Below are 15,838 nucleotides of genomic sequence, written 5' to 3' on the forward strand. Positions count from 1 at the left end.
CATTAGAAGAATCCATCAATATACGAAGACTAAAAATAAATAAATCAAGGATAAAAATGAAAGAACAAATATACTACGATAAAAATTATGTGCGAGTAAATTGAACTTAGTGTGTATAGGTGGGGTGAAAACGGCCATTAACAACATAATCTCACCGTGGATCACGGCTATATCACCAGCGGTACAGAGAGTCCCGCTACCGATAGTTTCCAAGGGTTGGCCGATCCGGCAAATCTCTCTCAGTCTGAAGGATTCTACCACGTGGCATCGTAGGAAGACATGAAATCGGATACCCGATGAATTACTCCCGGTAATAGAATGCCACATCAGGATCACCTGTATCCTCGTTCGGGCCCACACTTACCCAGCCTGCCTACACTTTCGTTTCTCTTTCTCGTTCCTTCTCTCTACAAAAATCGTTCACCAGATCTAAAGAAGAAGAAAAATCAAAATCAAAAAAATCAAAGAAGAAGAAAAAGAGTTCGAGAAAGAAAACCAAAGATGTCGACAGATAGTGAAGATCTAGATGAAGATGAGCTATTACAAATGGCATTGAAAGAACAATCACAAAGAGATACAAATTATCATAAACAATCAAGAAATTCTTCTTCATCGTCAAAGAAACCAGTTGTTAATCTTGTTCAAAAACCCTCATCACAAACTAGAAAAAATAATAACCCTAATAATAACAGTAGAATGTCTAATCATCAAAGTAGACAAAGTATAGATGTTGACGATGATGATTCTGAGGTTGAATTACTTAGTATATCTTCTGGTGATGAAGATAACAACTCTAAAGATCCTGGTGTTGTTTCTAAGAATCGTGGAAAAAGTGGTGGTAGTGCTAGAGATGATGTTACTGATCGGAATTGGGATGGCAAAGAAGCTAATTGTTGGAAACGTGTTGATGAAGCTGAGGTAATTTAGAATTTCGAGATTCTGGTTTTTCTTTGATTTCCTATTGAATGACCAGTGTTAAGTTTATCTTAGTGAAACCTTATTGTGAAATTTAGGTCTGAAGTGTGGAACATAGGTCTGAAATGAGAACTTTAAGTCTGAACTGTGGGATTTAGGTCTGAGTTATCATACTTGTCTTATTTGTAGTTGAGTTGGATCCTAAATTGTGGAATTTAAGTTTGAATTGTGGTATTTGTAACGGAAGTTAGTTAAGTTGTGTCAGGAAACTTGGGCATTGCGAAATTGGCAAGAATGAGATAGTGTTGTACCCCGATGAGTTTGTATTTGAGGAAATTGGCCTAGCCGGTTTTGTTTTCTTTTACTGATGGTGTTGGAAGATATCTGGATTGTTTAAAATGCCATTACAATGAAAACTTAGAGACAATTCTCTCAAAATGAGCTGGTAATACTTAATAGCAACCCAAAAAGCTTGGATGTTACATACATTGAGGTGATGCCGTTCAAAGGTTATATTTTCTTTCCTTTCAAAAAATTACCTCTCTAAGCAGAAATAGCTATGCCAAATTGTCCATGGTAGCTGAACTAGTTTCAGTGGTGTTTCGCATGAGTTACTTTTCCAGTGTACGGAGCATGTTGGTTTTGTACAATAGTTTTAAATGGAGATTTTTGGGTTACCCAGGTCTTTAATAATTCTTTTATTATGGTTGATGACCCGAAGTCTGTATCTTTTCATAATCCATATTGAATGGTAATGGAAATTGTTAGCCTGAAATGGATGGGATTTTATTTGCTTTAATCTGTGAGGTGTCTGGTTTCACCCGAAGAATAACCGGTGCAATAAAAAATCGTGCAAGGATTTCTTTCTGCGAGGTGGAGTGGCCTTTGTTAGTTGTTAGTTGTTACTTGTTACATACCCTTTGCCGTGTCCATGCAAGTTAACACTGCCAATTTGTCTGGCATTCGGGGAGGCAGAAACGGGTGGTTCACGTAATTGCTGTATTTTTAATTCATCTAGCATAATGTGTGATATTTATAAATCTGTTGGTGAAGCTACAAATATTTTCATTTATTTTCTATAACTGCTATCTTGTTTGTGCGCAATGTTTACATGCTTCCTTTTGCAGCTTGCGCGCAGAGTTCGTGAGATGAGGGAGACTAGAGCAGCTCCAGTTCCTCCTGTGGCGCCAAAAGCTGCACGTGGTCGAATCGGATTTACAAATTTGCAGTCCTTTCCTCGAGGAATGGAATGTGTAGATCCCCTTGGACTAGGGTAAGTTTTTTTCATCTTTATGTGACCATAAATGCTTGCGTTTGTTACCAATGTTCATAACAGGGATGCTATATGGTGTACCAAGTACTAAATTATCTTATTCTAATCATAAATGACGTTTGCAAGTTTCTATTACTGTTCCCATTTTTTTTGTTAGCCCTTCCAGATATTAGCCCCGGGTCATTTATTGTATATCCCATCCCACTGCTAAATCAGTTTGAATTTTTTGTAAGTATGAGTTCATGACTGATGTTTAATTTTAAGTGTAATTAAACTAAGAACTGCATGGATTGAACGAAGTGCTCTACCGGTATAGGGAGACTGCTCTCTTTGCTGCATCTTCATCTTCATTTGTTTCTTAAGCCTCCTATTGGGGAATAAGTACACGGGTCAACACTTTTATGATTTTAAATGGATAACCAGATTGGGTGACGCAATTGCACACTACAGTTACCTAATAGATATGTGCCCACAACATGTTAACTTCCCTAGAAGTTTTTACTTTCTACGTCTCTCATGCTTCCTGTTGCCTCACTCTGTATAATATGTTGACAGGATAATAGACAATAAGTCGTTGAGGCTGATCACAGAGGCTTCAGAAAGCTCCCCGTCCAAGCTTGATAAAGATTATTTAGACAATAATCTCCGTGGTATTACATCTTAATTCATTTAGTATTTTTATCAGTGAAAAATGTATGCCAGTTTTTGTATTTCCTTGCAACTGCGCGATGATTAACTCTTTTTATTGTATTGATATTACAATCTCTTGACCAAATAAATAAAACTCATATTTAAAATTATCGCCAACATTTTCTTTGAAAATTGATAAATGCCTATTTTTTGCATTTATGCTGATGTTAGCTTAGGTTTTTGTTGATTTTTTTTTTTTCGATCACCTGGTTTTTGCTGATTCTGTTTGTTGAGTTAGTGGCTTCACTCTTAGGATGGTATGCAAATCAGATGTTCAAAAATCATCAACATATAGTATGTTTCATGAAAGTTTCATGTCTGAAGATCAATCATCAAATATTATATTTAATTCTAAATTCTGCTAGAGTCTTCATAATCGGTGACAAGCTCTGTATACCGCCTAACCTTAGACAGTAGGTTATATTGTGTTCAATTGCTACAAAACTCTGGTATTCGAGCACGTGCAAACAATCATATATTGTGAGCAATATATGGTACTTCTTCATTAACTGAAGAGGAGGGAATCTTAGGTATTTAGAGAAGATCTGGATACAAGCCTGGTTAAGAATTAGGCACATGAACTGTTTTGCGGTTAGCTGTAGCATTTCAGATATTCCGACAGTTTGAAACATTCTGAACATTACATGAATAGTATAAAGACAGCAACTCAATCTAGTCTTTTCATTACCACTAATCAAGGTAATATTTGAGATATTCTGACAATTTGAAATTGGTACGTAGAATCTAGCTCTTAACTAGTCACTATCTCGTTCTGGTAACTGAACCAAAATGAAATAATCCGACAAATCAAACTTTTTGAATCATCAGTAAACCGAATAAATCTTTTGAACTCGTGAGACCTTGTTAAAGATGGTACTTCCTTTTTTTGATCAGTAAAGAAAGGATTTGTCTATAAAAATAGGGTACAAAAATTTGATATCTGTTTAATTGTTTCCTTGCAGAGAAGTTGATGTATGTTTCTGACAAGTTTGATGCAAAACTATTTCTAGCCCGTATACATCAAAATACTTGTGCGGCAGATTTAGAAGCTGGTGCCCTTGCTTTAAAGACTGATCTGAAAGGAAGGACTCAGCAAAAAAAGCAATTAGTCAAAGAAAATTTTGATTGCTTTGTTTCTTGCAAAACTACTATTGATGGTATGTTATTTATGCCATTTGATTTCTCTCTGCTCTAATCCTTGTTGCCATTGTCGATACTGTGCTTTGGCTTTGCCTATTTCAGTTAAATCTAATATCACTGTGCGGAATAGACATCAGTACTATACAAGTTCCTTAGAGACCTTAGGAAAGATTTTTAACACCTAATAAGTCCAGTAATATTTCATATTAAATTAGTTTCTCCTTTCACGGTGAAAGAGGAAACTATAATATGATGAGCTGTGCCACCTTCAATGTGTGTTCTCAAGTCTGTGGCCTCATTGACGACATGCCTTCTATAGTCACCATGCTTTATCCGAGTTGTTTGGGCTACAGTGACATGGAAATAAACTGATTATTAAGCTGTGAGATTGCAGTTAGAGGGAACTTCTTCAGACTAGCAAAAGAGAGGACACATAAATTGTAGAATAGTCCCCAAGAGTACCAATTTGAGTCGGCAAAACAAAGTAATAGTCTGAGACTTTAAAGGAAATATAAACAACATGAAACTAAGCGGCTAAGTATCCTAGATATCTTCAAACATGTGAAGATTTTCCTTTCTCGAGGAGTTTTGATTTGGTAAATGGTATATCTTTGGTGAGTGCTTGATTGATTTATGTTCATGAGACTTCAATCACGCCACTAATAAAAACTGACGTGTTAGTTAAGCTTATTGGAGAGTGGAGACTACAGATAGTTGGAGGAACCCCTTGAAACCTTGCACAGTAGATGCAAAAAAGGGAAATCCGAGTCCTGAATGAATATTACCTCCCACATCTGGGTCGTTAAACATTCATCTGGAATTCGTCTAGCATCAACCTACAAGTGAATGTTTTATTGTGAATCAGCATAGATAGAATTCACAGGGTGAAAGTGGTGCAAGTCGTTTCCTTTATTTTTAGTAAATTCTTTGTGCTATCTCTTCTGGTTTTTTATGATTGTAAGCCTGTTGAATAGATATTGAATCGAAGTTGAAGCGAATTGAAGAAGACCCCGAAGGCGCTGGAACTGCACATCTATATAGTAGTATACAAAGTGTTAGTTCATTAGCAAATCGTGCATTTGAACCTCTATTTGAGAGGCAGGTGAGACAAGTCTACCGTTGAATATGGACTTATCAGCTACCTAGTGGTACCGTTGTGACTATTTTTTTCCTTTGCCAACATCAATACAGGTTCAAGCTGAGAAAATCAGGTCCGTTCAAGGTATGCTTCAGAGGTTCAGAACACTATTCAATTTGCCTAGCTCGATTCGCGGGAGTATCAGTAAGGGTGAATATGACTTAGCCGTCAGGGAATACATGAAAGCAAAGTCGATTGTTCTGCCTTCTCATGTAAATAGTGTTCTTCTCTAGTTCCTTGAGCAATTCTCTTATATATTTGACACCATTTTTTGCTGGTTAAGTCAATTTTGCGTGCTAACAGTGCCAAAATAGCGATTCCCCGCATTGGCCTTGTCTGTCTCCCTGATTGATCTTTTAGAAACAAAGTTTTTACTTGATATCTAAGAATCATGTTCTTTAGATCATCTCTCCCATTTATTTGTTTCTTTGAGCATGCAGTGAAGTGTTTGCCTCCTGTTTTTTTTTTTTCTCTTTATTTTATTTATGATTCATTTTAACTAGTTAAGTATTTAAGAGAAACACATATTTAGGTGTGGTTGCCATGGGACAGAATATTTAGGTTATCTAAATCTAACAAATCATCAGAACTGTGGTGTCTTAAAATATCTATAAGGTTCATCTCTTCAGAATCTGCAGTGGGGATTATCTAATTTTGAACTCATTAAATTTAAGAAAACGTACAAACTCAGGCATTAAGAAAACGTATTTTGTTCATTTTGTTTATTTGAACTTTATAAAATGTGGCTCTAATAATGTACTATACACTTGCAGGTCGGAATACTGAAACGTGTTCTTGAAGAAGTCGAAAAAGTGATTCATGGATTTAAAGGCATGCTTTATAAGTCGATGGAAGATCCAGAAATAGACCTAGCAGAAGTAACACTTTATTCTTATTTCTCGGCAATACGTTATAATTTCTTTCATAATTACATAATTAGTTCAAACACTGAAATAGCATGTGAAGTATTTTTTCTTCTAAAATGAAACAATGCGTGTGGGTCATCTTTCTTATCTTTTGCTACTGAAGTTCTTCGTTTTGGAACTACTTAATTGGACGCTAAGTTGCCAAGATGCAAACTGGAATTCTGGGTTTGCTCGAAGTATCCTTGGATCAGATTTCCTGTTAGATAGTCACATGCTGATATGATTGTTTTAGGGTATTTAGTTTTTTCCTTCCTTACGTTTCATCGGGAGTGTATCTGTGTTTGATGGATGATCCAGGCACTTTAATTTGTAAGTGCGTGATGTTAATGAATTTTGAAGCAAACTTTTGTTAATCCATAGTTGGTAAACAGTAGGATTTTCTATAACTTGTATGGCCGAGTATGAGTTTGCATCGGCAAGGAACGCACATCGAATGACATTCTTTGGCCAGAGTTCATAATATAAAGTTGATACCAGTTACTCTTGGCTTAATTCAGTCCTTTCTGCACATGGTATTTATCTTGTATTGTTGGTTTACCTGTAGCTTGAGAACATTGTGAGACTGTTGTTGGAGTTGGAACCTGAGTCAGACCCTGTCTGGCATTATCTTAATATTCAGGTTAGTATGTTATTTGAGATGTTGAAACGGCTCTTTGATTGCTTCCTGAATGAAATAATTGTAATTTATCCTCGCTTACTAAATCTGCTTGGTATTGTTTTGTTCTCATCTATGGCTCGTAATTCATTGTTGTCTTTGAATATACTTACTATGAGCAGAATAATAGGATACGGGGGTTACTTGAAAGATGCACGTCAAATCATGAAGCAAGGGTGGAAGCTTTGCAGAACAAGATCCATGAGAAAGCCCTGTCTGATGCAAGGTGGAGACAAATCCAGCAAGAGTCTAACAATTCTGTATGTGAAACAATCAAGTGAACCATGTTCGTTTTATTAGGAAAAATTAGTCACTCGATCAGTTTATAGCTGTATTATAGTTGCATCTAATACTTGTTCTATGACCCTACTCAGTCAGATTCCCTTCTTGGAGACACCAATTTGCAAGGAGATTCACAGCCAATAGATTTACCTAGTGAGGAAGTGGATGCTCTCAAGGGAAGGTATATTCGTAGGTTAACTTCCGTACTTATCCATCATATACCGGCATTCTGGAAAACAGCACTCTCAGTGTTTAGTGGAAAATTTGCCAAGGTATGCGGGTACTCTTTGACTCTTCAGATTTCTAAAGCGATGCTTTGATTTTCATTTTAAAGCAAGTTCATATCTGCATACACGTACTTGAGATTGCAAGTGCTTTCACCTTTCATACCTCGTCCTCTAATAATAAATGTGATTTTCTTTTGGGAGTTGGTACCTTATCAATGATTTATACCGTGCCGTTGTTCTACCTTAAAGATATTGTGTGATTTCTATCTTTCTTGTACTGTACGCATTGACATGTATTATATCCTCTGAGTACGTAAAGATCTCCTGAGTAATCGACCTTGTCAAGAATATGCGGCTTAATGGGAAATAAGATATATACATAACAAAAATCTTTGCAAGATGCCTGGAGTAGGAAAATCTTGGATGGTATATCCAATTGCTATACAAGCAAAAGAAAAAAAAAAAAAAGAGGAAGTTATTAGCTAATTAGTGTTAAAAATTTATGTCTACAACTGTCTGAATTTGGTGTTTGCATATTAAATATTTTTGTAAGGTTTGGTTGTTTTCCTCTTTTAGACTTTTAGAATGTAAAATCGTAATTCTTGCTGTGCGTGTAAATTTGTTTTGTGCAGTCTTCTCAAGTTGCTACTGAGAGCAATGCTAAGCCATCGATGGGTAAGACTGAAGATAGAGGTGGTGATGTCAAGTACTCAAGTCATTCCCTCGATGAAGTTGCTGGAATGATTCGCAGTACTATATCTGCATATGAAGTCAAGGTGAACATCCTATCTTGCATTCTCTATGAGAAAAAATATACTAGTTCAAATATCGTATCAGGATTAAATTTGTTCCAAAAGATACTGTTTGCTTGAGATAGTGGGTAGACATTACATGGAAAAACAATGTTTGGATACCTTAAGAATGAGGCATCTATCATGGCCTTCATGCTTGTATGTTGAGTTATTTCTTGTGCTATTATTAGGGTTTCAATAGATCATTGTAGCTAGCTTAGTTGTTTTTCTTTTTAAGCTGTATTCTGATCGGTAGATAGTCAACCACGGTGGTTATCACCAGTTATACGGCCAAATGTTTATGCAGCTTGGGCTATGAGCAAGTATATGTGTTCTAAGTGTTGTAATTGCATTATAAGAGTTTCTTTTCCTTGTGAAGCCATTTTTTTTTGTTTTGTTTTGTTTTGTTCTGTTTCTATTTTGTGAGTAGTGTTAGCAGGCGGTTCTAAAGGAGTTGCACTGTGCAACCTCTCATTTAAGAGATGTGACCCTAGCACGTGGTCAGTCGGACAGTTTGGTTCCACAATCAGCAAATAAAATGGGGGTTGCGCTGTATATCTCCCTTAGGGAGCTGCTTGCTAGCAATTCTCTATTATTCTTATCTTTCTTCTAAGCACTGATGCAAATGCTTAGATAGAGTTGAATGTGACAGCACAAAAGGGTATTATGTTGTACCATGAGATTTCAAGATCTATGTTAATGAGCTTGGACGATCATGATTATAGTCAGGGAGGTGGTTTTTCTTTACTTGTTTTTCTCAACGTTCCGTTTCTGTGTTTTCTTTACTCTGATTAATAAGATTCATCTCTTCAAGAGACAAGAGGTCAATTATGGTCTTTATGTTGTCCATGTTGTAGCACCTTTGAATGGGGGTTATTGTTGCTTTTAGGAGTTGTTCTAGCAATATTCATATTTAACTGTTTATGGAAGTGTTGAATAGCTTTTCCCTTTTCTGTTAGGTTTGTGAACTATATCCATTTCACCCAGCTGGTAGCCGTAGGTTTAAATAATTTTACTCAATCCCATCTTATATCTGCTTGCAATTGTGTCGATCCTTATATTTACTTTAGCATATCAGCACAATTGATTGGGAGGGTGAAAATAGTTTGAACTTTTTTGCTGTTCTTGATCAGGTCCATAACACATTTCGCGATCTTGAAGAGGCAAATATTCTGTGTCCGTTCATGAGTGATGCCATAGAGGACATATCTAAAGCTTGCCAAGCTATTGAGGGGAAAGAGTCCGCTCCTCCTAGTGCAGGTATTCATCAAATTTTTTAGGGTGCACACACCCTTTCATTTTCTTCGATTTTATTTTAATCTAAGGTCCGCTAAATGTTGCAGTTAAGACTTTGCGTACGCTTTATTCGGAAATCACAAAGATCTACATATTTAGGCTATGCTCATGGATGAGACTAACAACGGAGGAGATATCAAAAGATGAAGCTTGGGTCCCAGTATCCATTCTCGAGAGGAATAAGTCACCATATACAATATCTTTCTTGCCCCTAGCATTTCGTACGATGATGATCTCAGCAATGGACCAGATCAACTTGTGAGTCTAAATTAAAATTTTGTCATAAACTATTTGATTTATTCTGCACTTCCTCTATTCCTTTTTTTTCTTTTTTTTTTGAATGACGCCCGAATCACAAGCACTTGGATGTAAAGGCACCAGTCCACCATGATGAGATGAATAATTAGAGGAAAAACTTAATTGTAAAATCAACAATACACAATTTATACATCAATATATGCTAATATCACCTAGAAATTATAAACACCTACTGAAAGATATCTCAGATGTTCTGCTGTCAACTCTTACCAGTGAGTACCTGTAATGTACAGGTTATAGAGCAGACAACTTTTAAGAATCTGTAGTCCTTGTTACTTAAGTAGCAGGTACAACATTGCGCCTTCAAAACATTACCATGATCATGATAGAGAATTCCAGTTTTTTATTTTTAGCTTCGTCCAAAACTGAACTGTCTTGGTGTCACTCACAACTTTTGGACTGTTTCCTTCGGTTATCAAAAAGTTTAGCGGGCATATTTTGGTGATTGTTGTTCAAAAGAGTGGATGAAGCAAATTCTTAATCTAAGCTCATCCTATATTCTGTTTGGTTATCAGTGATTCAGGAAGCGCTGGCAGTTCATTTCCCTCCTTTTTCTTCTTCTTCTTCCACTTCTCGCCTCATCAATAATTGCAGCATCTTGTGGGATGCATCACTCTGTTTGCAAAGATGCTATAATATATAATGTGTTTGCATGCTAGTAATGCAGTGCGTCATATTCGTTACTGGCAGATACTATGATTCTGAATTTAATATTCAGCTTACGGTTAATTGTAATGATATCTGCATTTTTTATACAGACTCTAGAAGTCTAGGAAACACAACAAAGTTAAAAAACGGAGTAGTTTGACGTTTTTGGCATTTCCTTGGTTTACCTTTTTCCTTGATGTCCTTATACTTATCAGTGCTTGATATATTTGGCAGGATGATTCAGAACCTCAGGAGCGAGGCTGCGAAGTCGAATGACAGATCTGTACAGCTTCAAGAAATTCAGGAGTCTATAAGGATTTCATTTTTGAACTGTTTCCTAGATTTTGCAGGTGTGAGAGGACTAACACCTTGTGCATTTAACTCGGAGATTGTGCTTTGATTCCTTTTTAGATTCTTTGTTCTTGTTTTTAAAGCTTGGTTTGTTTTCTTGCTCTATACAGGTCATCTAGAAAGAATTGGTAGTGAACTTACGCAGAGTAGATCAAACAAAGACACTCCCCCCTTACAAAATGGATCTCTGTCGGAGCCTGAACGAAGAACCTGCGGCCTTCACCCTGGTAGCACTGTTACTGATCCACATCAAAAGCTGTTGATAGTTTTGAGTAACATTGGATATTGCAAAGACGAACTTTCTTCTGAGTTGTACAACAAGTACAAATATATCTGGCTATCTCGGTAATTAATGGGTTCTTGGTCTCTCATTTTTTATTTATAAATTTATTTACATTTATGCTGGTTAGGTGTTACTGTGGTTTTGGTATATGAAGTTAAGAGTCTTAAGACAATTTACTGCATAAAATCAAGGAAGAACTCTATTAAAAATGATCTGTTTATTTAAGGAGGTATTACGTCAATGACTTCAGGTGATTCTAGTTCAGAGGTTGCAGTTTCATTTTTACGCCGTGTTAGGCCTTCTAGGCTTAGAGCTACTTGTTCTACAGCTTAACTGACGTAATATTTGTATCTGATCATATGGTTATACACAATATTGCAGGGACAAAGACGAAGGGGATAGTGATGTACAAGATTTGACGACGTCTTTCTTGGGACTTGAGGAAAAGGTCCTTGCTCAGTATACTTTTGCGAAGGTATTGGACAATCCACCTTTAAAGATGCTCAAATACTCAGATCCTTAACTTATTTTGTCTTTATCTCTTGGTTTCATTCAGTGAAAGACAAAAACTGCTGTAATAAACAAGAAAATACCTGTGTTACAATGATACGCCTAAAAATAAAATCAGCCGTATCGATACGTATTTACATGGATACGCGTACTAATACTCCCAATACTTCAAGATACAACTCAGTTAAAAAACTGACTAAATATTAGAAAATTTAGATATTTTACTAGATTCTATGAGAAGTTTTAACTATAGTGACAAAATATTAGTTCCGAATCTGTCCACTGATCTTGCTCTAGACTTTCTTCATTCTTATCCAGACTTTTTCTCTCTTCAGTGAGGTTAATCATACAGATTATATTTTAATCATGCAAACACATGTATGTATTTTGTTAAGTTTCCATCTTATATATAATATATTTATGTTAAACTACTAATCAATATTGAGTATGCCGTATCGCCGTATTTTAGTTTTTCAAGTTGGTGTATCATAGTAGCGTATTGGTATCTTGTATCCGATACCGTATCCGTACCGTTGCAACACAGGAAAAAACACTGTTAACAATGCAGCCTACAAGATTCCTGATCTTAACAAGTAATTTATGAATTAGGATAGTTATTGTTGAATTTGGAATTACAAAATCTGATTACAGTTCAAGAGGATGAGAAGACGATTTCAGAGTACACCAGTCTAGGCATATGCCACCGTCACTGGTGTTGGTGTGGTTCAACATGTTTAAGTTTTTGAAATCTTCATTTGGTTCTGAGACAAAAGTCTTCATTCTAGTTATGGAACATTGAACAAAATGCTTCTGTTTTACTCTCTAGTTTCTATAGTTCATGCTTCTGGACTATTCAGTATTTTCTGAAGCATATTCTCACTAGTTTTTTGAGTTACAATCACAGATTCACTTCACATGGTTCACTATGAGTCTTTGACTTTTCCTTTTGAAGTGCATCCATGTTTCTTACTTTGGAAGATGTATCTAAATGTATTTACTTCCATACATCATGCTTCTGCTATTTAGTATTTTTTGAAGCATATTCTCACTAGTTTTTACTACTTAAAAATTGATATTGAGTTGCATTCACAGATTCACTTCACATGGTTCACTTTTCCTTTTCCTTTTGAAGTGCATCTATATTTCTTGCTTAGGAAGATGTATGTAAATGTATCTAAGTAAATATGTTCTTTCTTCATTTTCTAAAAACATAATATGTTCCTTCTTTGGTTAGTTCATCTTGGTGTGATTTCAGCCTTATTTCTATTTCCCAGGCAAATTTGATCAGAACGGCTGCAATAAACTATCTTCTGGATGGAGGAGTTCAATGGGGAGCTGCACCTGCTATCAAAGTAATGTTCTTACTTTGAGCAGAAGCCACAGTAGTTTATTTACTTTTTTTTTTCTTTTCATACAAAATTTTTAGATTTACTGTCATATACCAAATCCTCATCTCACATATTTTTAACAGGGTGTGAGGGATGCTGCTGTGGAGTTACTGCACGCCCTTGTTGCGGTGCATGCAGAGGTAGGCTTCCCTTTCATATTCTGGGACCTTTGTACATTTCCTGTGTTCGTCTCTTTTGTGCTTGATTGTGTTTTGAGCTGCTGATGGGTATTGAAAATTGAATCTTTGAATAACCAACTTTAATTTACCATTTTAAGGTGTTGCTGAATTCTTACTGTAAAGCCTTCTCCACTTAAAAAGTTTATGCTGAAATTCATTCGTAAATAGTTGTATGCCGAAGATGGTTGACTCTTTATGTGGGAAATCATATGAATTTTATGTTGAAAAAGTTACATCTCTATCAAATGTGCTAATCTTGAGTTCTTAAGCTGTTCTGTCGAGCTTAGTCTTCTTAACAGTATCTTTCAAGTTAGCAGCGACTTAAATGCTTAATTATTATATAATTGGAAAAGTTTTTATGAATTGTCTCAACTCTCAACCACTTTTTTTTTTAATGGTTTCAGGTTTTCGCTGGTGCTAAGCCCCTGCTTGACAAGACACTAGGCATCCTTGTGGAAGGCTTGATTGATACTTTTCTTGGTCTTTTCCACGAGAACAAAGCCAAAGAGCTCAAGTCATTGGATGCCAATGGTTTCTGTCAGCTCATGCTTGAGGTGATCAATCCTTACTGTTGAAAACGGTTTAGAAATTTAGTTTACTTCCAACCGAAAACCTAGTCTGCAATTGCTGATGCTTCTGTAGACTACAGTGGTGGTTTTTGCAAAACTTTGTGATGTTCCCATTTGCTCCCTGGAGCAGCAGCCAAATATGAGAAAATCATATCCTTTCTGAAAGAAACTTGGAATTTCAGCTAATAGCTTGCTGCAAGAGTTATTTCTTTGTTTGCAAATTTTTACTCTTGCCAACTTGGAATGATCATGACCATTTATTTTTTCGATCTCTGAAATGTAAACTGAATAAACCTTTGTTTTCATGAAAATATTCCTTGCTAATGCACCGTAGAATTATCATCTTTGAGTGCCTGTAGCATTTTGAAGCTCATAAATTTGTCTTTCCTGTATGGAGGTTGTATAAATATCCGGGAAGTAATAATTTTGTGTACTTTGCAGCTTGAATATTTTGAAACGATATTGAATCCTTATTTCACATCTGAAGCAAGTGAGTCTCTGAAATCTCTGCAAGGGGTTTTGCTTGAGAAGGCTTCGGAAAGTGTGACGGAGACTGCCGAGCCAGGTCATAACCGTCGATCCACTCGTGGGAGTGAGGAAGCACTTGCAGAAGACAGGCATCAGGGAATGACTGTGTCCCCCGATGATCTTCTTGTAAGTCTCCCTTCTCTTTCTTTAATTTTTAAACTGGAAATGGAAACCACATGAACCCTGTCAAAGAACAGAGAATAAGAGTAATTTTGCATGCTTCCCCATGTATACTCAATAATTATGGCCAACAGATTTTGGAATGATCACCCCGCTTTTCAAATTATGGCCTTAACAGACCTATTTTTTCTGATTTGCTGTAAACAACTTTCCAAAAAAACATCGGTCAATGCTGGTAGCGGTGATACCCATTTTGGGTTCAGGATAGAGAGGAGGGAAGTGCAGTCCTTCCTAATAAAAAGTGAAGTTGCCCAAAAACTAGCTCATGACTACTGCCTTTAGCTTCTGCATCTTTGGGGCTTATTTCTTTCTCTTCCTTTTGGATTCAAACCACTTCGAAGTGGGAAGCAAAACACCGTATGATATTACCAAATGTGGCCCGTAGAATGAACTTCACACATTCCAAATTGTACCCCTTATTGAAGTGTTAGCGTATGTCTGCAGGCACTTGCACAGCAGTATAGTTCTGAGTTGCTTCAATCTGAGCTTGAGAGAACTCGAATAAACACAGCATGCTTTGTGGAGTCAATACCATTGGACTCTGTTCCGGAGCCTGTGAAGTCTGCTTACTCTTCCTTTAGAGGATCAATGGATTCCCCGAGCAGAAGTTACAAAGCAGCAGCGACTCAGCCTGTTGGTTCCCCTGGCTTCTCCCATCAAAGGCGCAGATGACCTAATAAACATTTTCTTATACTCCTTTCTATATATATAGATATTGTTTGGTGTAATATTATGTGCTGTATTAACTCATCATTTTTGATCAAATCAAAGCATTCATACTTTCACTTTGGCACTTCTAGGTGGTTTCCTACACATGATTGTAATACCCTAGATGAACTTTGTGTTGTGTCCATTAGAAAAAAAAAGAAAGGAACAAAGATGAACCCTCTGGAAGTTTCTATTTCCTTCAATCTGTATGAGATTTGTGTCTTGTTAATTAATCGGTGATGAAAAAGATTTGGTGAAGCAGAAGTGCTGTAGTGTTCATTTGCCAATCCGACCACTTAGATGGGCACTCTATTGTAGCAGCTTATGCATTATCCGGTCAGATGCGGATCCCCCGATTCATTATAGTAGGCGGTCTTATCTAACAATGGTGTTCGAGCTTACATAAGAAAAGTTATTATTGGGGCGTCACACTCCAACAGAGGGGTTACACTTGGATTCTTAATGTCCAAAAAAATGGTTATGGGATATCCTAACACATACAAAATGTTTAGGTTTGGATTAATTCCAACCGTAGAATTTTATTCGCACGTAGTTTTACGTCCAGGTTTGGATCAGTTCCAACCGTAGAAGTTCATTTTACGTCCAAGTTTCTTTTACTTCCAACCGTAGAATCTGATTTTACGTCCAATTTTCTTTTAATTCCAACCATAGAAGTGATTTTACGTCCAGGTTTGAATTATTTCCAACCGTAGAAGTGATTTTACGTCCAGGTATGGATTAATTCCAACCGTAGAATTTTATTTGCATGTAGTTTTACGTCCAGGTTTGAATTAGTTTCAACCGTAGAAGCTCATTTTACGTCCAGGTTCTTTTTAATTCCAA

At 36.5% G+C, this 15,838-nt stretch overlaps 1 protein-coding gene across 1 annotated transcript; it reads left to right on the forward strand.

Annotated features, from left to right (window-relative positions):
- The first annotated feature begins 402 nt into the window (after positions 1 to 402).
- LOC113347256 (exocyst complex component SEC5A-like) lies at positions 403 to 15,253 on the forward strand. Its single transcript, XM_026590874.1, has 21 exons — positions 403 to 918; positions 2,043 to 2,188; positions 2,744 to 2,838; positions 3,841 to 4,035; positions 4,993 to 5,120; positions 5,210 to 5,368; positions 5,930 to 6,034; positions 6,627 to 6,701; positions 6,860 to 6,997; positions 7,112 to 7,291; positions 7,879 to 8,022; positions 9,171 to 9,297; positions 9,381 to 9,591; positions 10,534 to 10,649; positions 10,761 to 10,995; positions 11,315 to 11,408; positions 12,718 to 12,795; positions 12,915 to 12,971; positions 13,415 to 13,564; positions 14,021 to 14,233; positions 14,732 to 15,253. Exons 1-21 carry the CDS (start codon positions 502 to 504, stop codon positions 14,957 to 14,959), a joined length of 3,291 nt encoding a protein of 1,096 aa, XP_026446659.1. The 5' UTR covers positions 403 to 501; the 3' UTR covers positions 14,960 to 15,253.
- The last annotated feature ends 585 nt before the right edge of the window (positions 15,254 to 15,838 follow it).

This window comes from Papaver somniferum, chromosome 2 (genome assembly GCF_003573695.1).
Source record: "Papaver somniferum cultivar HN1 chromosome 2, ASM357369v1, whole genome shotgun sequence".
In the NCBI taxonomy this organism is placed as follows: Eukaryota; Viridiplantae; Streptophyta; class Magnoliopsida; order Ranunculales; family Papaveraceae; genus Papaver; species Papaver somniferum.

What these genes read in the sequence shown, in the direction of transcription:
- LOC113347256 (XM_026590874.1), top strand. Translation starts at nt 502, where the DNA reads ATGTCGACAGATAGTGAAGATCTAGATGAAGATGAGCTATTACAAATG. An exon ending in GCAATGGACCAGATCAACTT is followed by an intron (nt 9,592 to 10,533) that starts GTGAGTCTAAAT and finishes TATATTTGGCAG; the next exon opens with GATGATTCAGAACCTCAGGA. An exon ending in CTGTTTCCTAGATTTTGCAG is followed by an intron (nt 10,650 to 10,760) that starts GTGTGAGAGGAC and finishes TGCTCTATACAG; the next exon opens with GTCATCTAGAAAGAATTGGT.